At 41.0% G+C, this 16,151-nt stretch overlaps 1 protein-coding gene and 1 long non-coding RNA gene across 2 annotated transcripts; both read right to left on the bottom strand.

Moving 5' to 3' along the window:
• Positions 1–319: 319 nt before the first annotated feature.
• On the bottom strand, positions 320–2,306 carry LOC124304543 (uncharacterized). The gene is made up of 3 exons (XR_006908218.1): positions 1,965–2,306; positions 1,528–1,861; positions 320–1,376 (listed from the first exon to the last, which is right to left on the bottom strand). It is a non-coding gene; the product is annotated as an uncharacterized LOC124304543 (long non-coding RNA).
• A 4,423-nt stretch (positions 2,307–6,729) lies between these two features.
• LOC124305094 (uncharacterized) lies at positions 6,730–14,660 on the bottom strand. The gene is made up of 2 exons (XM_046764121.1): positions 14,187–14,660; positions 6,730–8,880 (listed from the first exon to the last, which is right to left on the bottom strand). Exons 1-2 carry the CDS (start codon positions 14,524–14,526, stop codon positions 8,525–8,527), a joined length of 696 nt encoding a protein of 231 aa, XP_046620077.1. The 5' UTR covers positions 14,527–14,660; the 3' UTR covers positions 6,730–8,524.
• Positions 14,661–16,151: the final 1,491 nt, after the last annotated feature.

Below are 16,151 nucleotides of genomic sequence, written 5' to 3'. Positions count from 1 at the left end.
CTTATCTGGGAACCACTCCAGAGGTTCAATATTGACAGTTAATAAATAAGGTACTGAAAAAAGTGACTGACTTTTCGTTTTTGCTTCCTCCCTCCCCCGACGTAACTTCACATTCGAAATTATAATTCGAAGACGGTGGTACTGCTGATGCTGAAGATACATACTGAAAAAGTCAGGGATCTTCCAATAACTAAAATAAAGAGTGGGAAATTACGGGATATTCAGTGAAATTTATTTTATATTTAGAGTGACAATATAGTCGAGTTTTTCGACAAATTTGAAAGCGTTCCATGCGATTTACACGCTAGAATAGCTGAATAATTTCACGGCCGTGCCGAATAATCCAAGCCAAATTGCATACGTTCTTAAGAGGCATTATAGACAGCTTAACTATCTGTTTTCGAATACATATACCTATATATTAGGTACCCGCAATAATTCATTCACAAGAATTACCAGGGTCGGTTTTTTATTCCCGGAGCTGAACGAACTGCAGCCATGGATCGACTTCTCCTTGTCTGCAGCATTAAAATTAGTCCGATACAGCCTACTGCAGGATCACGGTGAAAAGTGCAGCAGACAAAATGCCAAGGTCGTCAGCAGCTTCCCGCTAACTTTCAAATATACAGTCTCATATTAATGTATAGTATGGGTATACATATGTATACATACTGTCTGTAACATTGTTAATTATTCACAGATACATTTACCAAAGAGTATAACTGTGTGCGTAATACATATATGTTGATGGTCAATATCAGAATCAGTATTTACGGTCAGCACGTGAAGCATCTGCATAACGATTCTTCACTCGAACAAAAAGAAAGCAAACTTTCTTGCTAAAAGATTAGATATTAGATTGGTATTTCCTATGCGCCATGGTAGCTTGTTGATGACGTTTTCAAGGATCAACTTCTAAACAAACAGCGATCGATAAAAAATGAGAAATTTGATTTTGCATTGTAAGAGATTGACTCTATTCTGGACAACCTTCAAAACTTACCTGGGATCGTAATTTTATAACGACATTCGGTTCTGTTCCACTTAATTCTCGAAATCTAATGTGCTGATAGTGTACTTATAACCACCAAAATGGTCGGACGATCTAGCAGATTCCTTGCATAATGTGGAATGGCAGACGATCCTACATGGATATGGAAGGGAAAAAAAGGTACATGAATAAAAGATTATCATAAAAAAAAACTCAAGATAAAGTGTAAAAAATGCGTATACGCTTCAGCTGCGCTTTCTCGCCCGGATTATCATAGGTATCCGATCGGTGACTAAGTATCTCGCCAAACTGGCGCCATGCGTGTTAAAAGAGTCGTACAAGGCCTGCGGCTTCCCCTCTCCCTGCAGATAACCGGTGGGATAAACTGTAGGAAATTATAAGTAGAAAAGAAAAGAAAAAAAAAACGTACGGTGCGAAAGGTTAGAGTGCGCTGGGAAGCTGCGTTGCTATGTTGCAAACGCTCCGCGATAGCGGAATAAGGGTCGAATAGTTGACCGCGAATTTTGTATACCTACCAGCTGCGGGGATCTCCGACAGTGCGTGATATGGTACTGCAGGTGTTAAGGAGAACAGTTCGGATCGACAGGGGAGGGCGGTTCCACCTTCGCGTGCGTTTCGTATCTTTAGGACAGTCGCGCGTTTTACCGTTGCGCTGCGTTCCGTCTGCAGCAATAACGAACCGGCAATGGGAAAAGAGATCCCCACCCGTTTGCTAACCGCTTCGCGACGAGATGCTCGATTTGCCTCGGAGGACCGGAGCGGAGGCCGTCTCCGGCAATCAGCCCTCCTTCGGTCAGTGGAACTCCGGTAGGCGCCAAAAGTTGGCGGAAAGTTCTTGGCCAGCAGCATCTTGAATCCGAGGGGCAAGATATTAATTTACTTTTTTCAAACACCGCTCTCATAAAACTGGTCAAAGTTTTCGAAGGAGATCAGTTTATTTCGTGGATTTCACCCGGTCGCGGTACTGCATCGCTGGACCTCATCATCGGGCAGACGGTCTGCATGCGCGGAATGGTGCAGTGCGTGAAAAATATATTCTCCAAGATCGGAATGCGGATACAGAACCGAAGTGTTTCAAGTTACGAGTAAATTCATGCAGTGATATTTGGTACTTTTCCGAGCCAGCTGCTCTTGTACAGTTCTTCGTAAGCATTTTAATCGGCGTCTTATCGTTAAGATCGAAGCAGTGGCGCCTAACAGATTGCGGCAACGAAACGCTCCAACGCTCCCGGCTACTCTGCCAACGTCGGCCGTTCCGCGTGTGACGATCACTGCAAACTGTCTGAAAGGTAACATTACAACATTCAAAATGAATGAGACAGGCGGTTGACTGACATCGCTAACTGCTCCAACTCCGTAATAGGAGAGTCACGGTAATTGATGCGATGAAATAAAGTCGCATGGGGGATGTTCGGTACCGATGGTAATGATTAATACGGTCAGTATATGCAGTCGAGTGCAGAGAGTGACCTGGTATAGGACGAGTAATCACAGTTTCCATACAATTTCGGAAAAGTGGATTTTTGGAAGACGTCCATAGACGTCGCGTAGACTAATTTTCTTTAAAACGCGAAATCGTTTTGCGCTGGACAAATTTTCTTGGACAATTTTTTGCTCTGATATTTTCCGTGCTATGAAGAGCTGGTCAAAGAAATGGGATAGACGGAGCCGGCAATAGAGTATAAATTAGTTTGATATTAGCCAGTCACGGATTTAAAAGTCAATGGAACAGGTATATAAGCGAATAAAGAATACTCATTGCGAATGTATAACAATACGATGATAAAAGTGATCCGAGAGGGTTGGGAGAGGAAGGTAGAAAGACAAAGAAATAGAACGAGAGGTGGTGGGAGATGGGAAGAAGCGAGAAAGAGGTGGTAATGATATTGACGCGAATGCGGTGTGGAATCTTAACGTGCATACGTATAATATGCGAACGGTATACCTAAAAAGTATAAACCCACACGCGACACGGGCGCAAGAGCTTCGGCGAAGGATACGACGCGCATTCTGCGAGTAATATAAAAACCGGCTTCAACATTGCGAAAACAAGTTGTATTATATACTATACATATGTATTGAATTATTTTTAGCCGCTTTATACGCCGGTTAAGAATGTTAATGTTCAATTGGGAAGCCGATCGCGCGTAGTCGGTAGTCGCGACGAAACTTAATTCTTCGATGGTTCCCGTTTTGCTCTGCCCTGACCCATAACTGCGTTCCAGGCGATATCGTGCAGCGAACCATGTTTAGGTACCAACGAAAGATATCATTATGACTCCGCTCCAGTACGTGGTAGGCACATTTGCATTGTGATACATTTCGAGCCATTAATATAACGGTATTTATCTGTTTAATTCGTATGAGATACCAACAGGCTTTGTACACTGTAGCAAAAATTCACTCCATTAAGTACCAAACCCATAGTCATTAAGAGTAGGTGAAGAAATTTTAGAGAATTACTAGAAATCTTCTGTTAAACCATCGATATATAGTTAGTTCAGAGTGGTAGAAACGGCTAATCATATCCGGCTATATATCAATCGCCGGAAGGCATAATTGGAAATATCAGAGGTAGTTTAGCTCCGTAAGAAATCAATTTTGAAGCCAGTGTTTATACTGAGAACTATTTAAAACAAATAAACTTATTATTTGAAGTCAGCAGGTAACGGAGCCCGATACCAATGACTTGAACAACTATACAGTCGTAAGCAAGAAGTTAACAGGATCGGTTACTCGAATGATAGCATTGATTTGTAGCCACTAATCGGCAATCATTGAAAATTTCTCCGATTTAAAAATCCGAAATCATTTCAAACTACTGCAGGATTATATGGAAAATATATTTACCACGACAATATTAATTCTCTGCTGCCAGTGGTGGGACCTGCAAATCTGTGACTAACTTTAGCAAATGTGTTATTTATTTGTGTTTGATACGCTCTTCGTGTACCTGCATTTGCTAATTCCGCAATTGCCTTTGAACTTCGGTATCTGTTCCATGACATAACCTATATAGTCTATTCACTATTTATCCTAGATAGATCCATGAAGTATACATAGGTAGTTGACTATGGCCTAGCAATAAGCGAGTTAGCTCTACGCTCGGCATGAATGAGGGATTTAAATAGACATCAGACATGAGCATATTGTTACAGATATAATAAACGAAGACGTCACAGCTGCGGGCTACCGTTTCAAACAGAATCGTTTGTCGTTAACAATACAGAGGAATACATAAATTGGTACGGGACTTTCCCACGTACAGGCGTATTACGTTTTATAGCGTAGCGTATAAGATTGACAGACGGTCCGATGAAGTCGAGACGGATTTTGCTCACAAGCGAAATCGGTTTGCATCAGGTACGCGTTATTATACCGGTGGACAGTGGGATTCGAGCCGATGCCATTGAAATAATTCCGGTTCTCGAAGAGCGGCACACCGTTACAAACATGCTGTTCAACGGGTGCCCTCGCCATCGTTTTCCTCCTTCTCCTCCTCATTCTCGTTCTCCTCCTCCTTCGCCTCCTCCACCTCCTCCTTTTCTGCACTCTGCAGACTCTCCTGCAGGTCGCGATAATTGGCGTCGTTTGGAGTGTGACGTCAAGCATTCAGGCGCCGAAAATGTCCTTGGAATTTTTCAGCAGCTTTCGTCTTCCAAACGATCTCTCAGACCACCTAATATAATCTCCGCGTGCAGATTCTTATGAACGATTCGACGTGTCGACGTTGTGTCGTCTAAAAATAGCGTCCGCGTGACTCCCGGGACGTACGCTTGGGGTATGCATGTATGTAATATACAAGTGTAAAACAATCCTCTCTTCTCGCCTCATACAACTCTCCGCAACTCTTTCTACACAATGACGCGAAGCGTGCAGTTATAATCCCGAGATGGACAAAGGTGCCAATGAATTCCTCGAGGAACGCACACGTATTAAATATAACGTAAAATTCTTCTAACCGCTTTCGAACGAGGAAACTATCTATGCGGGAATTTCAATCGCGCAAGCATATCGATTGTCGCCTGTGCAGAGACTTCAACGACGCACGGAGACCGAGGCGGTCAACGTTCGTCGCCTACATGCAGAGACTTCGACGTGTCATGAGGTTGAAGTTAGTAACGTTACTGCAACGATGCATGTTTAGGAAAGATCATTACAATTCGCACCTTTTTGATCGTTTGATATCCAGTAAATCCTAATAAACAAAATATACTGAAGTTTAAAAGCCAGCTTGTTGATGGTCGTTCTAAAATTGCACAATCATTATTTTCCATCTGGTGTCTCGTTACCTTGACGTTACTAACTTCAGCCTGGTGAAGTATCAGCAGCGTTCGAAACTGGAAGTTCGTTGGAGTTCCGGAGGAGTGGAGAGCGGCCTGATTTAGCCTCTCCTAGGCTTTGTCTGTACCTAGAGGACGGAGACATAGCCTAGAATAGGTTAGGTCAGGGCTCGAGGTCGTCGTGCCTGGAATTATAACGTATTCCCGAAGCAGGTATATAATTCTGCACACAGCTTCACGGGGGTGAATGCAACGGCGCAAGCGTCAAGGTCGAACAGTTGAAAGTCACGCTCGTTCCCCTCCCTGTTCATCCTTTTGCCCATCGCATCGCCATTCCGGAGTCAACGGAAGTGTCGAAATATTTCTTTGGCACGACCAGATGAAGGGGAGAGGGGACGGTGAAACTGGTTCGTGCCAACTGCGGACCCAATATTGTACCGGGAAGGAAGGTTTCATTGAGCAGGCCCATCGCATGCTTCGCCGCTAATTGCACGTTTCGCGATACTAACCATCACGAGGCTGGAACATTGAAACCGTTGATCAGTTATTCAAATTATACATATAATATATATATATATATATATATATATATATATATATATATATATATATACACTGGCTGTTTGTCCCTTTAATGCGCACGTCTTACAGACTTGCGAGTCGAAAGAATGAGCGTTTGTGTAACGAAAAAGGAAAACCCGATGCAATTTTGTTCGACAAATTATTCCTCAATTCTCAATAGCAAGAGCTGAATGGATCAGGATGATCAGTATAAAAAACGAACGACTATCAGTGCATCATTGAATGATCCATTTAAAAGTAATGCTCACATGTATAAGTGAATAATATTTAACTTGGACAGGTAATAAAAATCCTTGTTAATTCTAGGTTAGACAGAGTAAGTTTAGTCTAAATAATTTCATTTTACCTTATGCTTCCGAAGTTGAATGGAAAGCAGAGACGTGAAACATAGAAAAAAAATCTGGATGGGTAGGTATTTTGTAGACTTCTAGTATTTTATTTCTTACCGTTCCTTCGGCGCTATATAAGTCACTGTCAGCAAAACTCTCTGCGGGAACCGGTTGTTGCGCAGACTGGGTTGCTTTTGATTGACATCACACTGCCATGGACAACTTTCTTTACAGTGAAATGTCATTTAAGGAATTCGATTCATCTCAGGTAAAAAGGAAGTCAAAGAGTAACAACATATAAAGAAATACTTGGACATAAATACATACCTATTGAATGAAATGTCATTCGTAACAGTGCGATGCTATCACGATGACTACCTGTTAATACGGAACGGAATCGAAGTGTGTATTTTTATTATATGATTTTTTTTTTCTTTATGTAATCTATAATACAATATAATACTATATAATAATACAATAAAGGCACTGTGGCACTGTGTAACAAATAAATAAAAACAGCTTATTATGTATTATAATGGTATTACGCTTCAGAAATTGAGTTCACAATTCGCTAATATTACGATTCGACATGAATTCGTGCAATGTACGCACGAATTGATTCGCGATTGAGCATTTAGAGTACAGGTCGCATACAGACGATAGGCCTTTGGTTATAAATTTACAGATACAAGTGCAAATTATACTCAATTGGTGGTGTACATTTTTTGAATTTGTAATAAATACGAGTTAAAGATATTCAACGATTGTATACATGTACACAGGTCACGATTGCGACACTCGAGAGCTGAAGAAATGCGAGAAAAAACAAGGTACAAATGACATTTAAATATCTATGATGGTGTGAGAATGAAAATAATGCTTATGGCGATGCATACAACATTATTCTAAAGCATTTACATTTTAGCACGTAGAAGAGGAAACGACTTCCTTGCACTAACAAGACAAAACACAGAGGAGGTGGTAACAAGAATGCGTGCGAAATTTCATCGCAGCATTTACTTTTTGTTCTCTTTTCAACCCTCTCACGGAATGTTTCAACACTTTTGATTTGGTTGTTTTCCTTCCGTTCGTTGGTCTCGATTCTTTAAACTAACGTAAAAATCAACTTCGTCTTCTACTTTTCTTTGTTTATAAAATATCAGTGAACAGTAAAGGGGAAAACATTTTGATTATTTTGTAACGCCAAGTTTGAAGCCCGTTATTTACCTTCTACTGTATAGTAATGTTCATTAATGCATTCTCTTTCCGGCTAACTTGTTTGCGGTCCGAGACAAAATGCAAATTCGATGCTATACGGATTATGTGACAATATATCCCATTCTTTCACGTCAGTTGCATCGCCACTCATTGTCACATAAATCGTTTAGAAGCGAAATGGCATTTTGTTTCGGACCGCAAACAAGTTAGCCGAAAAAGGAAGGCATTAATGAACATTACTGTACATGCTTACTCGACGTTCTGATTCCGTACTCGTCCGACTGAAAATGCTCGACACCTACACATAATGTGCGTGCCTTTCCTTCCTAAGGGTGAAGAATAAATAGATAAATAAATAAATAACTCCAATATCAGAAGGAAAAGGCACTCAAGGCACGAGCGCTCGAGATATAAATTTTTCGTTATATTACTATAAAAACTATACATTACCGATTCTGCAGCAGGAAATTCTTAGTGAAATTGTAAGCCTACGTTGTACCCGCGAATTTTACCCAAATTAAATTATCCTCAAATTGAAGTTTATTACCTAATTCCAGGTACAACCGTACGAGAGCATTGATGGCGACAGAGTTGACTGAGGATTTCGCAGAGTATAACTTGAGAAACCAATTGCCAAACCCTATGGAATGGATATTTTTAATTTATAATGAAAAAGAATACCGTTAGGATGTAAAAGTGATAAAAAGTTTACTTTCGATCGCGGCTGTTGATATATTCAAGTAGGTACCTGTACAATAAACAAGTTTATGATATTTTGTGAGAGTAGTTTGAATCCAGTTTCTATATAGTACGAAAAGAAGGGAAATGAAACCGGAAGTCGTGGCAACGTGATGAGAATGATGATAATGAAATAAATACTATTAATTCAAAAAGAGAAAACAGCAACATCGAAAACGAGTGAAACTCAATTTTGGAAAGTTAGCCACTCGTTGATGCATATCGAACCGAGAACGACGAGCAGAATCAATCGTAATATAAACGCCCTACTTGGGATTCGCATGGCCAGGTTCGAGCATTCTCGGTGAACCGATACTAACAATAACGACTTAATTACAACCCTTAATCGCGTAAAATGTTTCCTAATACTCTGGTACTTGTTCGTCGTGATGAGCGCCGTAAGCGAGCTCGTGAGCGTCGTCGGCGGACCTTCCCCAGTATCCGGAATGGTCGTCTTCATGTTCGTAATGGTGCTGGTGCTGAGCATGTTCGTAGTAAATCACCTTCTGTGGTTGTCCTTTATTCTTGAGGTCGAGCCAGAAGCGTGCGAGGTTCAACAACAAGCTGAGCAGAGAAATGGCAAAGAATTTCACCTGCAGATGGGCGGAGAATAGTTGGATGAGGAGACTCAGCTTGGCCTTCAGGACCATCGCGACCATCAATATCTTCTGCAGTGCCTTCTTCTTCTTCTTGCCAAACTTCTTCTTCCTCGCTTCACCTGCGATATGGACAAAAAATTTCGACCGTGTATTCATCCTTCTACTGCGAATTTCATGTATCTTGTACAAAGAAAAAAAAAAAAACAACAACAAACATTCACGTTACTCATAGTCGTCAATCGATTTCAGTTACAGATTGAAGAAAGGAACAAATCTTGGTACCGAAACATCGAGTTTTGTTACCCAAACAGAGTTTGATAAGCATGTGTAAGTATGCTCAGATGAACTCTCGGTTTTGACTCGTTTAAATTCGAGATCGATAATGTGAAATTTAAAATGGCGGATGAAGCGTGGAATTATTTACGGAATTGAAAATGAAACAGGATCCATTCCCTTTCTCTTGCAGGAAAAAAATGACTATCTACCTACACGACAATTTCTCTGCAATGGCCATGATGCTATTTTTTTTTTTTTTGTTACACCGTTTTTAGTTAACGGTTTTCACCATTCTTTCCGACCAAAGAATTTATTATAAGCATCTAGAATAAGTCTGAGGGGAAACATGTTAGCCATTGGAGAACTTTCATTCGATCAGCAACGCATGACGCCTGATAAACGGATACGTTACACGACTTCGGATGAAAAAAATCCAAAGTCAACACCCGGCAGCGCGTTCAAGTGAGGTGGGTATCCGGTTTATCGAGCCAACCGGGTCGGCAACGCGACGCGGAGTATGATTATTAATTCGGTATATCGCGGTTCATGTGGTTACGCCAATTGAATTACAATTCGGTACGTACAGGCATGTGACGGTTATGTCCCAGATACCCGAATTCACGAATTCGAACAATCGTTACCACTGCAATTGACTGCCGGTTTAAGAATGACTCGGCCCGATTGTCTGACAAAAAAAATTGGAGAGAGAAGAGAAGCGTTTTTAAAATTCTTCAGCACTGTTACCGCTCCAACGATAGTTGGCACAAATGCAACAAAATTTCTCCGGTGTAATAAAAATGAATCTGACCAAATTGAAATAACATAAGTTGTAATGTATCAACCGGTTGAAAAGACGTTTTATAATTAGACGGTTCGAAATGATTAAAATCCGGTGTTTTAGATTCGATTCTTAGGGTTTACGAGTCATTTTACTCGTTCACCAGACGTTTAGAAAATGTTTGAAAAACAGTAAAGAAATCTTATATTATAACGCCCATAGGTAGACGTTAACGGACATCTGTTGCGTCGTACTTACACAAATTTATTTTTATACACTCTAGAATCAAATAACTGTTCGTAACATTTTTCTCACGAGATGTCTGAGTTTTTTTTATGATTGGTAAACAAAACAAACCGAATAACGTTAACTTAGAATAAAAATTGCCAGAGTTTAATAATTTTTCGCATTTCATTGGTAAAACCTTTTCTCAAATCGATATTTCAGCTCGTGCTACGGGAATCTGCTTAGATGCATATCCACGGTAGAGTAGAAATGATATTTCCTCAGTCTTTACTATCGTGTCTCTGTTTTCTCAACTTGCTGTTTAAACGGTCCTTCCAATTCATCCTTAAATAAGGCCGATCGCTACCCACAGGATTCCTGGTGTCTCAGTCGTTTCGGTGGGTAGTTTTGATATGAATTTATGATTAGAACGATGCCGGAAACTGCAGATGTACACTGGACATACAAGATATACCTGCAGCGTGTAGACACGGTTTTACCGTTAATTGCTACGCGTGCAGGCGTGCTTGCACACAAATATTCTGTACATACAGTCGTCTGTTTGCCAACGCGGTGGACAAGGTGGCAGGCAGGCATATATAAGGTATACTCGACAGTGCTTTTTGTTCGTCGGTGAATTTTTACGATCAGTTTGACACATAAACCGAATTCCAGTCCCCTGACCATTCGAACGAATCTCCATATGGCAAGCGTGCTTGAGATTAATTCTAACACGGGGTAAGCGATCCCATCTGTCGCCTTATATTCTGCAATCTGCTATGAGCGATGCCAAACCGTTCCCGCCGAGGAACTTGAAGAAAGTATCAGTTCGACTCGCGGATGTAATAGCCTGAGGGTGTTGAAGATGAAAGAAGAAAAAAAAAAAAGGAATAGAAACTTGATATATTCAGTCACACGCGTTTGTAACATTATGCATAAATGTATATATTAATCGAACGACACCCAGATCTTTTGGTTTTCATTTCATACTTTTGTATTTCTTTATTTTTAAACAATTTTTTTCTCCTTGCAACCGTTGGTTGAACGATGCCTACTTATGACGTGTGAATTAATTTTCGATTCGACGGAATCAAAATCGTGTCAGCTTTCTATGTATATAAATATATATACAGATTATTGTTTTGTTCTTTGATGAAGTGAAAAAAATAAATCGTACAACTCCCAAGTCAGAGCACTTATAATAAAATTATTCGAGAGCCGTGTGTCACGCCAAAATAATACGTCATGTCTAGATCTACGATCTACACGTAGCCACTAGACTACTGTACACCAACTGTCACGAACAGTTGAACTGCAAACTAACCGTGAGAGATCAAATTTGAAATTTTATCTTTATGGGACTTGAGCCCAATGATACGCCCTCCTTCCTACTTCACCCCGGGCTTCACGGTATGGCAAAGTCGACATTACATCTCATTCATATTCCGGCTACCTACTCAGCATTTATAATTCATATTATGAACCTTTCTGTTTGAGCACATTTATCCATGTTTGTTACGCGAACGTCTCATTTTTAATTTCATTCGACCAAATATATATTCTTGAATGCTTTTTCAAGTAACCGCACGACGTGTACTTAACCTCGATTATTCTCATTCGTTGGAAATTCTAAATATACCGTATAACTCATAGTGAAATTGGTGTTCATACCTAGCAGCTATTCGTGTATAAGAATTCATTTACGTCAAGTTTATTAAACTCTTATTAGGCCTCACAACGTAATCAAATATGATCCAAGAACTGACTGAATAAGTTGTTCTAATTATAGACAAAAGTCTGATCTTAATCGTCACTATCATAAAATATCCCAGATTTTTTAATAACTCGAATTAAACTGTCGGAAATGGTATTTATTTACTGACAATAGGAAATAAATTTCACCGACGGAATTTAAAGTACGATGGACACGTACGGAGAAGAGGTCATCGATCTTGTCTGCAACTGATGATCATTGACTGAGACGCGTGAGAGTGATGACGCGACGCATAAGCAAAAACTCAATACCAACCAACACGATTTATGTACCAACAGACGCGAACCTTTCTCCGACTCCATAAATAATATAATCTTCTCTAGAGACGTTCGCACGCGTGTTTTCGGCTGCTAATTTTATGATTGTCTATCTAATCGCGTGATTAGAATTCCCAGTAATTTGCATGATTACCCGTGAGCGACCTGGGAAGACTATTCGTTTCATGGAAATTACTCCCAACAGATAAAACTTTCATCCATCTTCCTTACTCTGCCCAGGGTGCTTTCCCGAAATTCTTTTGCCCATATGCAGTCATTGGACGTTGGTCAAAGAATCGAAAGCTTACGCAACGGGGAGTCCCAAAAAAACCGGGGACCGGCAAGAGTCGAGGAATATCATACCGGGTGAGATCATTCACACGAGATAAAATAATATATATAAGGAGTGCGTTGAGCTTCCACCAGACAACCGGTGACCCGGTAACCCACTTGCTTATTTTCTGCTCCTTCGTCGCTCACGTGGCGGCGGGTTTGTTGTATTAGTCGCGTCGCTGTTTCTCTCGGTCGACTTTGGCCATGCCCTCTGTGCCCTATCCCGTTTCTCTCATAGGTTTCAAAATTTCCAGATCATTTCAAGTTCACTACGGACAGAGTCATGCTCTTTATACAACGTGGTAAGTACACACTGGCGTCCGGTGAGAGTAAAGCGGTTCCAATACGCCTTTTTACCATTTTTCACGACGTACGGAAATAAGGTGTGAAATGCCAATGAAAAGCCAATGAAAATGTGCCCCCACATGACGTCACTTTGAATACTATTTTTGAAAACTATAAAACAGACATTCCATCACTCAGAGCTTACGTTGTACTTTTTACGACAGAAACGGAATTTTTGTCCTGACGTCGTATAGGGATCACGTGTCTTTGCTACTGCGCATATCCGATTAGAGAACACCTTGTCTTCTTACACCATGCCATTTTCTGAATCTATGGTCCAACGTTTCAGGTCCTGGAATTCGAACGACGTCGATCGTAACTGCAGTTGTTGCAGGCAAGATCGTATAAAGCGAATTTGATTATGTACTATCGCCGAAAGTCCTTTGCGGGTTGAAAGTGAAGACCAAAGAGTGGGTGAGTTCTGAGTGAACTGGATGCGATAAACTAGTTCGATGAGTGGTATAAACTGGCTTCGATAACAAAGTGTGCCGTACAATATTCGCGCATGTGATTTCGTTACGGTTACAACTACAAAGTCTTTGTTCGAATTGCAATGTTAGAATGATCATAGGTATTAGTATCGATTCAAGTCCATGTACTTGCAAATGGTGAGGTGAACGTCGATTGATAGAAATAAATATCAGACCGGGACCCGAGCACGGCCCATGTGGTGTATTTTAATTCTGCTAATGATATATTACCAATCTCGATCGGCAAATACGTACTTTTCACTACGTGATTTGAGACTATCAATTGCTGAAAACTACCGCCTATCAAGTCGTTTCCGTTCAATGTTGCCCGAGAGCAGAAAAATTACCTGCGGTCTGTTCTTTCAACGTCTAGACTCCTCGTATTATTCTTTTTTATCTGATTATAAGAACTCTTTGAACCGAAACAACCGAGATAGATATAATAATCGGCAGTTAGAAAACATTGATCACGTTCAAGATTCAAACAATTACAACATCACTTTAAATTGTTCCTTAGTATCCCATTAATAAGAGCAGGTTTGAATTACTGCGAGAACACACTCGGGAAAACTTTTTTCATCAATTTTCCATGTTCTTGAATATCGTATGTTTTGTATATTAATTGTTGGGCGTTAATCGATATTTCATCGATAGAAGATGTTACGATTTTCAGATATTCTGAAAATTTTAAGGGTCCTCAACTATTGTACCTTTAGTATTACTGTAATGCATTGCAAAAATTTGTTCTACATTCGTTCGCTTGAAACGAAGCTCAAAAATTTCTGGTTATCTGGAGCAAGAGAGTCCAATCACAGAATGGTTGGTACATAGAAGAAATTTGCATGATGCATCAGAGGAGGTGGTTAGTAAATTATTAATTAACTCAAGATCGCATAAGGCATGAAAGTAAGAATACAGTTGATTGTGCATCAGTACGTCAACGTGTCATTATAGGTGAATGGTTTACCGATATCTCGAGAGTCCTCGGCATCCTCATCCTGAACCGTCGTATCTTCCGTGTCTGCGTCGGATGTTAGGACCGCATCAACGGCCTCGATACCTTGAACGAGAACACTCCTCGTGTCGGCGATGACCTGACTGATCGGTGGTTCCCTTGGCTGGCCAGGTTTGACCGGATCTTTGCTCTGCACCTCGTCGAGTTGCGCGTCTATCCTTTGAGCGGCACATTCGATCACGTTTTCCTCAAAGAAGCACGCAAGAGTTGAGTTCTTGGAGTTTGAAGTCGCCGCGGCGAGAGCTGCCCCGGCGAAGAAGAGGACCAGGCTCACAGTCCTGACAGCCGACATCGTGGCTCGTTTGTAGGTAACAGGAATCGTTATATACAACAACGCGATAATACTGTATCCACCGCGTTCGAAAACACGCACCAAGCTTTTTTCTTCACTCAAGAGAGCCGAGGATGTAGTGCAGCAGACGTGTCGTCAGGTTGTCCATATATCGAGGAGGTGGTGATCCCCCTCCATGAGGAGCAGAATACTGCCTACCTACCCACCTCGCGCTTTCTACTGCGGCATCGCCGCGACGGTGCCGCGGATCGAGGAGGATCATCACCGACTCACAGTAAGACACACATTGCATACAGGAACTTCCGATACGGAGTCCGGACGAATCGGTGTACACAAAACAAAAAACGGGAACATTAACATCCAAGTGGATTAGTAAACTGGCAATTACAACAGGGTAATCGAGTCATCAGTTATCCGTTGAAATCACCAGTGTACATATGTTCTAATTGTGTTGTATAATAGCCGTTATGTGATAAGCTCTTGTCGCTATTCATCATCGCGTGAATTTGCTTATGTTTAAGGTATTCATCAGGCACAAGAGTCGAAGGAGCAATTTCCCCGGAACTGAGGAACATGCAAAGGATGGAAGTGAGAAAGGAAGTCCGGGTGGCAATTAAAGTTTACATACATAGATACATACCTAGAAATGCTTGTGCAACTTGCTGGACGCTGGACACCTGCCTAACTGTATAATGTATTACTATGAACGGTCCGGCAGTGTGACGCAGGCCATCTTACAATCGTTCACTGTGGATCATAGAGTGCAGATAAAATCCGGAGATAGGTATTGCTCAAGGCTGGTATATGACAGGCTTTCAAATACTGTATTTGAAACTTTTGAGGAGTAGCCCGTCTCTCCTGATTCCTTATCGGTGAATATCTCCGATAGGTTCCCAACTATTCACAATCTTAACGAGGTGCCTTGATCAACGTTGAAACTTTGCGTAGTATAAGTAGTCTATGTTATAGTATAAGTATAAGTCATACACAAACAAGCTTCTGACTTGATGCCCCTAAAACGGACTTCAACCGAGTCTCAGCATTGAAGCAAATAGCAGCGACGTAAGGCGTGCTATGAATGTGGCCCGATTTCGTATTGTCGTCATCCATTGCCTAGATTTAATTGGCAACTGATGACCAGCCGACGAACAGGGTGCAATAATAATTACAAGAAACTGAGCTGCGACGCGCTTTGTTGTTGTTGTTTTAGGAATGAGAAATTTTACGCTTGAAGCTGTCCCGTATCACAATTCTCAAAGCACTTATTGGAGACCAAACGTTTCCTCCTTTAACAAGACGGACAACACTTGAAGGCAGCATGTTGACCGTCAATTTTGTGATCGAACGGGCATCAGAAGAACTTGCCCATGAATTACCGTCATGTTGTATGTAACTTTGGTAACGGATTGCTACATAAAAATTGAGTACGCCTGTGGAAATAAGTATAATATTTAGATAAGGTGCTAACACACTCTAGGCATTCAGGTCACGTGGGTATTATTGATCGCAGTGGTCCACGGTAGTTAAGAACTACGGTGTTTGGCGACAAAAAGGTAGATCCAATATTAGAGTCCTAAGTTTGACAGAACAAATATTTATGCGTTTGTACTGCGCTGTGAATTCCG

The sequence above is a fragment of the Neodiprion virginianus genome, chromosome 5 (assembly GCF_021901495.1).
Source record: "Neodiprion virginianus isolate iyNeoVirg1 chromosome 5, iyNeoVirg1.1, whole genome shotgun sequence".
In the NCBI taxonomy this organism is placed as follows: Eukaryota; Metazoa; Arthropoda; class Insecta; order Hymenoptera; family Diprionidae; genus Neodiprion; species Neodiprion virginianus.
This window is presented reverse-complemented; position numbering and strand designations above follow the sequence as displayed.